Consider the following 12,650-nt stretch of genomic DNA (forward strand, 5'->3'; position numbering starts at 1 on the left):
TGAAATGAGTTTTTGCAGGGTGGGATGTCTGGTGTCCTGATCCAACTACATTGACTATGAAAGCACACCAGAGTTCTCCTTCCTCAGGAGGCTAAGTAAGTTTGCCATGTCCTCTTTAACCTTTGGGTGCTTTTGTGTGGAGTTCGCACATCTCCCTGCAACCCTGTGGGTTCTCCTCACATGGCAAAGGTGATCAGGGCCGGAGAGTTAAGCGGGCTCTATAAATTGAGGCCCTTGTGTGTAGGTGAGGAGTAGAATTTGTGTGTGGGGGGGGGGTGTTAGTGCAATGTGGGAAGAAGGGAGGAAAAATGTGCAGAGCTGTGAGAAACTTCCGAAGAGCTGTCACAGGGACCATGGAACAACTGGGCTCCTTCTGTGCTGCAGGAAGTGCAAATGTCAGCCTGGTGCCCAATATTTGTGGAGCTGGCACCGCCTGCTGGCTGGCTGAGATATAGCAGGTCATCCGGTTAACATCAGGGAAACGGGCTGATGTCGCCCAGCTGGGAGATAGGATGGAGCAGATCTCCCCTCTCACAAAATGGGCAGTACCCCTCTGCTGCTTTATGAAGCAACTTCAGAAATAATGCACCATTGTAATGACAAATTAATGAGGAAAATAAGGTTTTATTTTACTCAGGTACAAGTAGACCTTGTGTTGAGGTCCAGAACATTGAGCTTCAGTTAGCGGTGCCTGTTTATGGGGTGACTATCCCAGTGCTCAGACCCCCTCCATCCATTCTCAGTTGATGACTCGCAAGTTGTTCACAATTCCTGGACGTGTCACAGGTTGACAATGGCCAAGTACACAGGAAATCAGGAGCAGGAGTTGGCCACTCGGCCCCTCAACCCTATCCCACCATTTAATGTTATCATGGATGATCTATGCCAGCCTCAACTCCTCTTTTGTGCAATTTCTTCACACCCCTCCATTCCTCAAATATTTCTCCACCTCCATTAAACACTGCTAAGATGCAGCTTCTGCCATCTTCGGGAGCGGAGGAATCCAGAGATCCACCACAGTCTGAGAGGAAGAAACTTCTACCAACGTCAGTTTTAAATGACTAGCCCCTTGTGTTGTAACCATGTCCTCTTGTTTGAGACTCTCTGGGTGAAAACATCCCAATATCAATCCTGTCAAGACCCCCAAGGATCTGATCTGTTTGAATAAAGTCACCCTCATTCTTCTAAAAGGAATATAGACCCAAACTATTTAGTCTCTCTCAGTACAGCAACCTTCGCATCTCAGGATGTAGCGTGGTGAATTTATTTCGATCTGCCTCTGAAGTGACTATGTTTTTTTAAAATCAGATAAGAGGTCTAAAACTGTTCACAGGTGTGGCACCTCCAACGCCCTGTAGAATTATAAATTTTTTTTAACTCCAACTCCTTTGCAATAAAAACCAAAATCACTTTTACCTTAACTACCTGTTGGACTGCCTGCTAATTGCCTTGTCATTCATATACTAGAATACCTTGAACCCTTTGTATTTCATTCATTTGCTTTACCTGACTGTCATACACCTGAGGGCTTCTCAGTTCTCCAAATGGACCATGCAGTACCCTCGGGCACAGCTGTAAGTGGTCAGGTCTGCCTCCTAATCAATACCTCCTGGTGTCTGGACATGAAGTTCCTGCTCACCCAGCTTCAAAGTTCAAAGTAAATTTATTATCGAAGTACGTGTATGTCACTACATACAACCCTGAGATTTGTTTTCTTGCAGGTATACACAATAAATCCATAATAGAATAATAACCATACAGAATCAATGAAAGACCTCAGTACACATGAAAATAATTAACAAACTTACCAACTTAGGAACAATCAGCCTTTTGTTTTCTCTTAGAGAACAACATGTGATAAGAACATTGTGAGTAGTCATTTCCTCTTTGATTGCTGACCCCAGCACCTTGTCTTTTTCTTTTTCAATATTTTTATTGATTTCTTACAGAAAAGAATACAGTGTACAGGAGGGTATACATTATATATCAATTACAATATATTTAAATCACACTTATTATCTCATTACCCCATATTCATGTATGTCTGCAAATTAAATTGAATCATAATATTGAAAAGTAATAATTTTATTATACAAAAAAAATCTAAACCCACTACCAAGAAAAGCTGTTTAGTAAAGAAAGGAGAGTAAATCATGCAGCAAAACATTATTAGCCAACATCTGTACATAATACCAAATCAAAGATTTTGAAAATAATTCAAAAATGGTCCCCACAATGTTAGAAAGTCTTGTCTAGATTCAGAAATTGAACAACGAATCTTATCTAAATTTAAGCAGGACATAACATCACTTAACCATTGAGCATGAGTAGGCGGAGCAACATCTTTCCACCTAAACAACAATGCCCTCCTCGCTATAAGAGGAATAAAAGCCAAAATGTGCAAATCAGGTGTCTCCAAGATAATATCTATTCCGCCAATTATACAGAATAAGGCAATCAAAGGGTTAAACATAGAAATATAGAAAATAGGTGCAGGGGTAGGTTGGAGCCTGCACCGCCATTGAGTAAGATAATGGCTGATCATCCAACTCAGAACTCTGTACCTGCCTTCTCTCCATACCCTCTGATCTCTTTAGCCACAAGGGTAACTCCCTCTTAAATATAGCCAATGGTTTTAAATTTAAATTTTAAATATAGTTAGGTTTTAAATTTATTCTGAAAAGTACAGAAAAAGTTTGGAATACTTCTTTCCAATATTTTTCAATACTCGGGCATGTCCAGAACATGTGAATTAGTGAAGCTTCTCCATTGTTACATCTGTCACAATAGGGAGATATATCCGAATAAAAATGAGAGAGCTTATCATTAGTCATGTGGGCCCCTATGGACCACTTTAAATTGTAGGAGGGAATGACAGGCACGTAACAATGAGGTATTAACCAATTTAAAAATTCCATTCCAAGCTTCCTCAGAAATTGAAGTCCGTAAGTCTTGTTCCCAGAGATTTTTAATTGTGTCTAAAGGAGCGTTTCTCATTCCCAACAACATAGCATAAATATTAGATATTGATCCATTATGAAAAGGTTTCACATTAAAAATTACATCTAATAAATTCTTATCAGGACTTTTAGGAAATGTATGTAATTGAGATTGCAGAAAGTCTCTAATTTGTAAATGTCGAAAAAAGTGGGTTTTTGGTAAGCTATATTTAGCTGACAACTGCTCAAACGAAAAGAGACTTCAGCACCTTGTCAACAATATCTATTACATCTAGCAATTGCCTGTAGTTCCCTGCCTTGTGCCTTCCTCCTCTTCTGAACAAGGGAGTCATACTGTCTGCTTTCCCACCTTCCAGTTTATTCCCCTCCCGCCCCGACTTTAGCGAGCTATGAAAAATTTCATCCAAAGGTTCCACCATCTCCACAACCACTTCTGTTAAAGCCCAAATGTGCAGTCCATCAGGTTCTGGCAATTTGCCTGCCGTTGGCCTCTTGTTAGATTTGCCAATACTTTATCCCTTATCATTGCGAGTTTTATAAGTTCTACCATGTTATCTGAAATCAGCCTATCAGTTAGATTAGGGATATTAGCAAGTCTTCTGTGGCGAAGACAGATGCCAAAAATGTATTAATCACATCTGCCATTTTTGTCCTCTGTTTATTTATTAATTTAGAGATAGCGTATGGAACAGGCCCTTCTGGGCCAACGAACCACACCGCCCAGCAACTCACTAACCTAATCACAGGACAATTTACAATGAACAATTAACCTACCAACCAGCCAGTCTTTGGAGTGTGGGAGGAAACCAGAGCATCCAGAGGAAACCCACAGGGCTACGGGGAGAACGTACAAACTCTTTACAGAACGCGTTGGAATTGAACTGCAGACTCTGACGCCCTGTGCTTTCATAGCACTGCGATCACCACTATGCTACCATGGCGCCCCAAGTACAAACAAGAGTAAGTACAAGTGATAGAAAACAGAAGCCCTAACACAGGTGGGTAGGATTAACATAGATGGGTACAACAGGTGGCACAGACATGAAGGGCTGTTTCTATGTTCAACAACTTTATGCCCCCCTTGTTTACAAACCCTTCTTGTGGATTTTCCCCCTCCTAGCTCTACGAGCCCCTGCAGCTCTTCAATTCTTGCAGGTGTCTGTGTTCTTTACCATCCCGATTGCCATCTCCTCAACACAAGCAACTCTGCCCTTCACTGCCTAGCTCCAGTCCTGGGCTCCCCTTACCAAACCCCTCTGCCCCTCTGATCTCATCCTTGGGACCTTGATTGGAGCCAGACCACAAAAATTGCCCCATATCATCTCCCTCTGAGCAGGGACAGAGCAGCCTTTATAAGTACAGACACTCCTCAGTCATGTAAGAGTTCTGAGAACTTACAGTGACCTAAAGTTTTTCTAAGTCAGGAAGGTGCTGGCTGAAATCTGTTAAATACCCCAGTTGTATTGCTGGGTTAATTAGCTACAGGTTAGAATAGATCTTAGTTAATTTTCAATCCACTAACTAGTGTGGATCTGTAATAATATTCTAAGAATGCCAGACCATGGGAGTTGCTGGACAGAGAATGTTAGACCAGAGTTCAGTTTTGTACACACATAATATGCTGCTCAGCGACATGGAGACATGACCTGCTTCTCTAATTCTGCCTGAATCGGTAAATAACTCAAGGCATCTCCCCTCATAACAACCTGCTTAAAAACTATGGTTTCTGATAAACATAGAAATCTACAGAACATTACAGGCCCTTCAGCCCACAATGTTGTGCTGACCATGTAACCTACCCTAGAAACTGACTTGACCTGATTCTGTTGGGTGCATCTTTTGTTGATTCTATTGCGTTGAATCATCTGATCACAACAATATATGTGTGTGTGTGTGTGTGTGTGTGTGTTTTTGTGTGTGTGTGTTTTTGTGTGTATGTGTGTGTTTTTGTGTGTATGTGTGTGTAAGTAACAATAATAAACTAATTTACCAATTTATCTTTCTATCCTCCTTTAATTGGCAAGTTGTGGGTTGAGGTCATGGATTACTGGAGTCAGGGGTTTGCCCATGCGGTTGGTGGTGTTTGGCCAACTCCCCTAGACTCTTTGAGGATCTTACCTGGCTGTTTAAGAGCAGGTCGATAGGTCTGGTGTGAGGCAGCTGCTGAAGATTCCCCTGCAGGTTTTTGTGCCTCTTCATCTTAAGGTTGGACCTTCAGAAGAGAAAAGAGAATGCACACAGTCATTGTGGCCAATCAGCAAAGCCCATCCATCCCATCCCTTCACTAGGTTCACCCATGTGATATCAACCCAGTCACAAGCACAGATTCAAAGCGGAAAATCCATGGATATGAACAGAGAATTTGATTGTGCTAGAGATCATTCAGCCCATTGGACTTGTGCTGGCCCTTTGCAAGAGTTCCCTAATCTGTTCCAATCCTCTCATCTCCATAGCTAGGTAAACTTTCTTCTCCAGCTCTCTTGTGGAGGAGCCTGTTGAATCTGCTCCCTCCTTTCCCACGGTTCCTTCACCTGTTCCCTTTGGTCACCTGCCCCCTGCCACAGAAACTCCCTCACATCTACTTTGTGAGAAAACTCGTGGTATTTCATTTTGAACACCTGTAACAGAGCAGGTCTCGCCCCAAGTGATTTCTTCCTCCCCCGCCCCCTCCCCCCCGTAGCCCTGTATTTCTCATTTCTGATTTCTGCTGTAGATGATCAGACACCCTCTCATCACCCACAAGATGCTATCTATCTCCTCCATTAATGACCATCTATTCCCATGTCTAGAAACTTCCAAGGTGGAACTCCTGGCCAGGCCACCATTGGGTGATCCACAAATCCTCAGGACCATACTCCCACACGTATTCCCTAGCTATCCGCCCAAAACATTTACCAACTCTGTTAGTATATTCCCAGCAATCCATTAAATCTGAATGTTCCCCCACCCTACCACAGAAGCCCAGCACGCAAGGCTCAATTTTCCTCTCCGCGGGACAAGAAGCATCTCGCCTAGTTCAACCCCCAAGGCATCTCGAGGTGTGGTTTGGAATGCTCCACTTGAGATTCTAAGTGCCATGACCGGTAGGACATCCAACTTTTACAAAACTGAATGAGCTGCCTCCCCATAAGTCATACAACCATAGCCCAGACAAGAGTGCATTAAAGCTTGATAAATTGTCAACAGCATACCCCTAGAAGCTCCCCACTCATACCCAGCCACACACTGCAAAGCGTTAATGACCTGCTAACATTTATCCTCCAAAAACTTTATTTGTGTTCTCCAAGTCAACCTCGCATCTAGCCACAGCCATAATCCCAAATATTTAAACACGGGAGCTCTAGACAGCAAACGCCCATACATGAATGCTATCCAACCCATGTTTCTGAGTATAAACCATATAGTTTGACTTAGAAACAGAAAATTTTAAACCCCAGTTCAAAGATCATTCTTCCATTGCTGATAAAGCTGTTTACACAGACCTTTCCACATAGGCAGTATTACAACCCCTTTTCCACAGAGCCCCATCATCAGCATATAAAGCCAATCCAAATCAATGCCCAACACCATCAAAATATCATTAATCATCAGGTTAAACAATATTGGACTAAACACTACCCTGGGGAGGGGGAGGGGTGGTCCTATTATCCACTGCAAACTCTGATGACACTGCTTCACTCTAATCAACCAACCAAACAAAAAATCCAAAACCCAGTTGTAAAGCCTCCCACCAATACCAAGCTCAGTTAGTTTAGTCAAAAGCCCCTCCCCTCCATAGCATACCATAAACTTTTTCTATGTCCAGAAACACTGAAACTACCGATTCTCTTACAGTAAAAGCTTTCCGAATTTCATTTCTCAATTGTACGAGGGCATGATACGTAGATCTTCCTTTACAAAACCCACATTGGCAGGGGCAAAGTAACAGTCTCTTCTCCAAAATAAACATCAGCCTAATTACTATCATTTTCTCCATTATTTTACACAGTGAAGAGGTGAGAGTATAAGGCTGTAGCTTCTTGGCAGTGTCAGATCATTCCCAGATCTAACAGTAGGCAACACCACAGTCCTTTTCCAATCTCAGGCAATTTCTTCAGGACTGTCTGGGGCAGATGCTGGAACTGATCACATCCTGTCCTGGGCCCTGTAGTACTTGCACTATTGACAGCAATTTCAGGTAAGCCTACATAAATTCATCATCCATGGCTCTCTCAAATGTCTCGTTTCTCACAAATCTTCCCATTCTTCATCAAAATACGTTGTTGTCTCTTAATATACTCATCCCCTACATTGTCTAGTCTACGTAACTTTGTAAACGTGCTTCCCAGACATTTATCAAAGTTGCTGGTGAACACAGCATCTGCAGAATTCCTCGTGTTTGTGTCCCAGACATTCAGCCTTTTCTTTATCCATTGTAGCCAAACTTCCATTCTCCACTCACACTGGAACCTGGTTATAACATCTGACACCATTCATTTTCATCAGCATTCTCCACACCACTGTCCTGCCAGTTTCCCTCCCAACTGATGAGCAAAATCCCCTCCACAGCTCCAGCCAACATAGCTCTCCGAGTCATTGAGGCACGCAACCATATGACAAGGTTGTGGTCCTTTTGGAGGATTTTACACAGAGAGTGCTTGATATCCGGAACTCTCTGCCAGATGAGGTGGTGGAATCGCTACATTTGAATTGGGAAGGAATATCAGGATGTGATCCTAACATAAACAAATAGGATGAGTCAAAAAGGTCGGGATGGACAAATGTGTTGTACATCTCTATAACTCTGTCACCTCCCTTCCTGTAAAACCTCCTGTAACACTTGTCAGCCCTTTGTTGCCAGTGCTGGATGCTTGCCACATTAACAGGACAGTTGAGATGTGTGGATGCAGCTATTTCCAAGCATACAGTGGCCTTTCACTTAGCCTTACCAGAGGTTGGGTGGTCCCGAAGCTCCAGTCCAGGGGCTCCCTGCTAGCTGCAGGGTAGAGGGGTGACCCTGGCTAATGGGAGGGACGATGACAACAGCCGATGGCTTTTTATAGTTGTTTGAGGTCTGTTCCTTGCCCAAACCTGGAGAGAGGAATCTCTTTGTGTTCTGAATGCAGGGACTCGCACAGTAACCAGCGTTTTGACTTGGGGCATCCTGGGCTCTCTCCAGTGTGGCAACTTTCTCACAGACAGCTTCTGATGCTTTGATTCTGAGAGCTTTACTATCGGGTTTACCATCCCTGCTCTTTGGCTCTGCGTCTTCAACCTGTGCTTCAGAAAGGAAACACCCTTGAGTTATCCTTCCTTAATTTACCAGAGGCAACAGTGTCCTGCCTCACACTCCACCACACACACACACACTAATGTCCTGGCTGTATGCACCAGAACTTGCTGGATCTTGTGACCCAACACCACATGCCACCCTCTGCAGGACTAACAATGGTGCCAGACCCAAGCCAAGCTTAGAATGTTCACCAGAACGATGAGTCTGAACAAGGCAGGATAACTGCTGGAGCAACAAACACAATACTGTACCAGAGGAATTCAGTGGGTCAGGCAGCATCTGCAGAGGGAAATGGACATCAACATTTCCGGTCAAGAGCTGTCCTCTGGACTATAAGGGAAAAGGTGAGAGAACCAGTTAAATGTGGGGGGAGGGGTGGCACAATTGCTGGCAGGTCATAGATGGCCACAAGAGCTTTTACAGATGCTGGAAATCTTGAGTGACACATTCAAAATGCTGGAGGAACTCAGCATCTATGGAAGAAATGAACAATGTTTCAGGCTGGTCATCAGAAAGGGATTTGGCCCAAAATATTGGCTGTCTATTTCCCTGCATAGATGCTATCTGACCTGTTGAGTTCCTGTAGCATTTTGTGTGTAGCAGGTGATATATGGATCAAGGTGAGGGGGAGTGATAGGCAGTTGTGGGGGGGGGGGTGGAATGACAAAGGCTGGTGATATGTGGTGCTGACAGAGGGAGATGGATAACGGAATCTGATTGGACAGGCAGGTGAAGCATGGAATCGTGAGGGAGGAGGGATGACAGATAGGAACTTCAGGACGGAGAGACCAACGAGAGGACCCAATGTGTGGGTGGAAGAGGGGAGAGAAACAGGGTAACCGGGGCTTGGTGAGTGTAAAAAGAACGGCTTAATTCAGGAGGAGAGAAAAAAAGAGACAAGATGGGGAGCAATTAACTAGAAGCAGGAGAAATCAATGTTCTTGTAAGTTGTAGACTGCACAGGCAGAATACGTTTATTCGTGTTTAGCCTCACCTTTGCAGTGAAGGGGACCAAAGACAGGCAGTTTGAAGCGGGAATGGGGAAGAGAATGAAAATGGATGGCCACAGAGATCTCCAGGTAGCCATCATGGACGGAATGGAAGTGATCACTGAAATGGTCGCCAAGTTTGTGTTTAGTAAATGCTAGATCATGAACAGAAAGTAAAACAGAGGGCAATAAAGCTGAGATGCAGGAAAAAAAAGCAGAAAAGTAACATTTTAATATTTAGTAATTAATCTGAAGACATTAGTACATTAATATTAGATGCTAGTGTTCAGGCAGCATTTGGAGTACCGTGTATAGTTTTGGTCACCCCCCTTTATAGGATAGATGTGGTGCAAGTGGAAACAGTGCAGAAAAGTTTGAGGATTTTGAGCTAAAGACCCTGCATCTGTGTTGTATCGTTCTATGACAAGGCTCATTAGCGGCTGAAAGTAATCAGGCTCCGGGCTGCACTATTTTATACTCAGGGCATTCCATAAGCCTCACTAATGAGAAATGACAAATTAACAACAAGGTTTGGTTATATACTCTACATCAGCTGGTTTGTACGGCAACCACGTAGGACTGCCCGTGGCCACCGAGTCTCTTCGCTGGGTCTGAGTTACCTTTGAATCCACCTCAAAATTCTTCTGGCTTTCCATCACTTCCTCCATATTCTTCTTGCCAGTTATTGATTTTTTTGGTATTGGAAGGTTACCTTTCCAGTCCTGCAGAGTGTGAGTCTCAAAGTCCTGCGTAAATCTGGTCTCGGGCACAAGAGCAGAACAAGTGACTTTCCAAGAGTACCCTGAGAACTGTCACCACAACAGTCTGTAAATCCCAGACCCCTCCCCATTCCACACCTTCGTCCTCCCATCATCTCCCCATCAGCTCCTATTGCCTTCTCCCAGTGATGTGATGCTGGACAAAGTCCCCATCCGAGCTCCCAAGGCACCTCTTTGAAGATGAACAGATGCCGTTTTGCCAATGGATGAAATAGCACAGAGGAGGTTCGCCAGGAAGTTGCCTGGACTGCAGGACTTTAGTTACTTTCATGATTTTGTTTTATTTAGAAGTACTGCATGGTAACAGGCCCTACCAACCCAGTGAGCCTGTGCCACCCAGTGACACCATGTGACCAATTACCCCACTAACCCATAAATCTCTGGAAACTGGAGGAAACCCACGTGGTCACAAGGAGAACCTACAAACTTCTTACAGACAGCGGCTGAATTGAACCTGGGTCACTGGCGCTGTAAAAGTGTTTCGCTAACCAAACACCCAGACGAGGCTAATGTGCCAACCCCTCACAGGGAGCAGCTGAATTAAGCCTGGACTGCTGGCAATGTAATAGTGCTACACTAACCTTGACACTACTGTACTGCCCATAGTTATGTTATAAAGTTATGGTAACTTCAGTTAACTTTAGTTCAATTTATTTCTGCTCCATGATCCTGATGGCAGTTTACATACCGCCAAAGGCAGATGTTAAACAAGCATTTGCCGTTTTCAGTTCTGTGATTAGCAAACAAGGAGTAGCCTACTCCAAGGTTTTTATATTGGAGTGGCTTTGGCTTATCGGGCTTGGGCGAGGAAAGTATCTGGTAAGTTTCTCTTTTTCCTCTTTATTCTTCATTCCTTGTCCGTTCGTGCAGTGCGACTGGCTCCAGGGACTGTGTTTTGTCTGTGTGTGAGATGTGGGAATTCTGGGAGGCCTCCAGCTTCCCGGAAAACCACATCTGCAGCGAGATGCGGCTCCTCGGAGGAGGTGTTTTTTTTTATTTCAAAATATACTTTATTCAAATATAAATATATACAATAAACCATTCAATAACTTTTCATCCTTTACATACGTTTCCATTATACTCAGTAAATATCCTTATTAATAGCCACCCACGTGGCACTCCAGTAGTTCAGCTTAGCATATCATTGTTGAGGGGTATACTCCCCGCCCACCGACCCCTCCCACTCCCACGGGTGGAGAAACCTATACTGTGGTCCTTCCCCACCGGGCCCTTGCGGTGGCTGCACCAAGTTTCAGTGCGTCCCTCAGCACGTGTCAGTCGGCAGCATTCTCCCACGGACATCTCCATGTGCTGGTAGATCATCAAGTTTCGGGCTGACCAAAGAGCGTCTTTCACCGAGTTGATGATCTGCCAGCAGCACCGAATGTTGGTCTCCGTGTGCGTCCCCAGGAACAGCCCGTAGATCAGAGAGTCCTCTGTTACGCAGCTGCTGGGGATAAAACGTGACACTAGCCCGCCCATCCTCCTCCACACCCTCTTTGCGAACTGGCAGTGTGCAAAGAGGTGAGTCACAGACTCCTCCTCACTGCAGTCCTCCCATGGGCAGTGGGGTGCGGAGACGACATTCCGGGTGTACAGGAGGGCTCTGACTGGGAGGGCCCCTCTCACCGCCAGCCAGGCGAGGTCTTGGTGCCTGTTGGTGAGATCTGGCGATGAGGCATTTTGCCAGATGAACTGGACAGTCTGCTCAGGGAACCACCCCACTGTGTCCATCACGTCCTTCTCCTGCAGTGCCTGCAGGACACTTCGTGCTGACCACTGGCTGATGGCCCTGTGGTCAAAGGTGTTCTCGATGACTTCGGCTCATACGGGAGACAGAGGAGGTGATAGGTTAGAACCACAGGGAGATAAGCACCTCTGGGTTGCAGGAGGCGGGTAACTGGGTGACTGTCAGAAGCAGGAAGGGAAATGGGCAGCCGGTGCAGAATACCCCTGTGGACACCCTCTTCCCCCCCCCCCAATAATAACTATACCACTTTGGATACTGTTGAGGGGGACGATCTACTGGGGGTGGGGGTGGGGGGAGCCGCAGTGACCGGTCTCTGGCACGGAGTCTGGTGCTGTGGCTCAGAAAAGAAAAGAGGGGAAGAGGACTGCAGTGGTGATAGGAGATTTCACAGTTAGAGGAACAGAGATGGGACTCTGAGGGCACGACAGAGACACCCGGATGTATATTACCTTCCAGGTGCCAGGGTGGGGGATGTCTCGGATTGGGTCCACTACACTCTAAAGGGAGAGGGTGAGCAGCCAGAAGCCTTGGTACATATTGGTGCTAGTGACTGAGGTAGGGAAGGTGAGGAGATCCTGAAGAGAGAATTTAGGGAGTTAGAAAGCTGAAAAGCAGGACCTCCAGGGTAGTAATCCCTGGATGGCTGCTTGTCCCATGCACCAGAGGGGGCAAGAATAGGATGATTTGACAGATGGCGAGTGGCTGAGAAATTGGTGTGGGGGCAGAGGTTCGGATTTATAGATCATTGCGATCTAGGGGAAGTACCACCTGTACGAGAGGGACGGGTTACACCCGAACTCGAGGGGGCCAAGATCCTTTCGGGCAGGTTTGCTAGAGCTGTTCAGGAGGGTTTCATCTAATTTAGCAGGGGGTTGGGAACCAGAGTGATAGGGCTAAGGA

General features: G+C 45.2%; 1 protein-coding gene across 11 annotated transcripts in view; it reads right to left on the reverse strand.

The window, feature by feature from the left end:
- Window positions 1-12,650, reverse strand: part of LOC140196770 (cyclin-dependent kinase-like 2) — a 69,677-nt gene that overhangs the window by 12,542 nt on the left and 44,485 nt on the right. For 7 of the 11 annotated variants that reach the window (XM_072256523.1, XM_072256521.1, XM_072256522.1 and 4 more), the window contains 3 exons: window positions 9,842-9,977; window positions 7,889-8,214; window positions 5,079-5,172 (listed from right to left, as the gene is read on the reverse strand). In XM_072256523.1, coding sequence (XP_072112624.1) covers window positions 5,079-5,172; window positions 7,889-8,214; window positions 9,842-9,977 — 556 coding nt within the window. Of the gene's footprint in view, window positions 1-1,808; window positions 1,943-5,078; window positions 5,173-7,888; window positions 8,220-9,841; window positions 9,978-12,650 lie in introns of those variants that run through there. The other 4 variants (XR_011885808.1, XM_072256528.1, XM_072256525.1 and 1 more) reach the window with 4 other exon arrangements.

The sequence above is a fragment of the Mobula birostris genome, chromosome 4 (assembly GCF_030028105.1).
Source record: "Mobula birostris isolate sMobBir1 chromosome 4, sMobBir1.hap1, whole genome shotgun sequence".
In the NCBI taxonomy this organism is placed as follows: Eukaryota; Metazoa; Chordata; class Chondrichthyes; order Myliobatiformes; family Myliobatidae; genus Mobula; species Mobula birostris.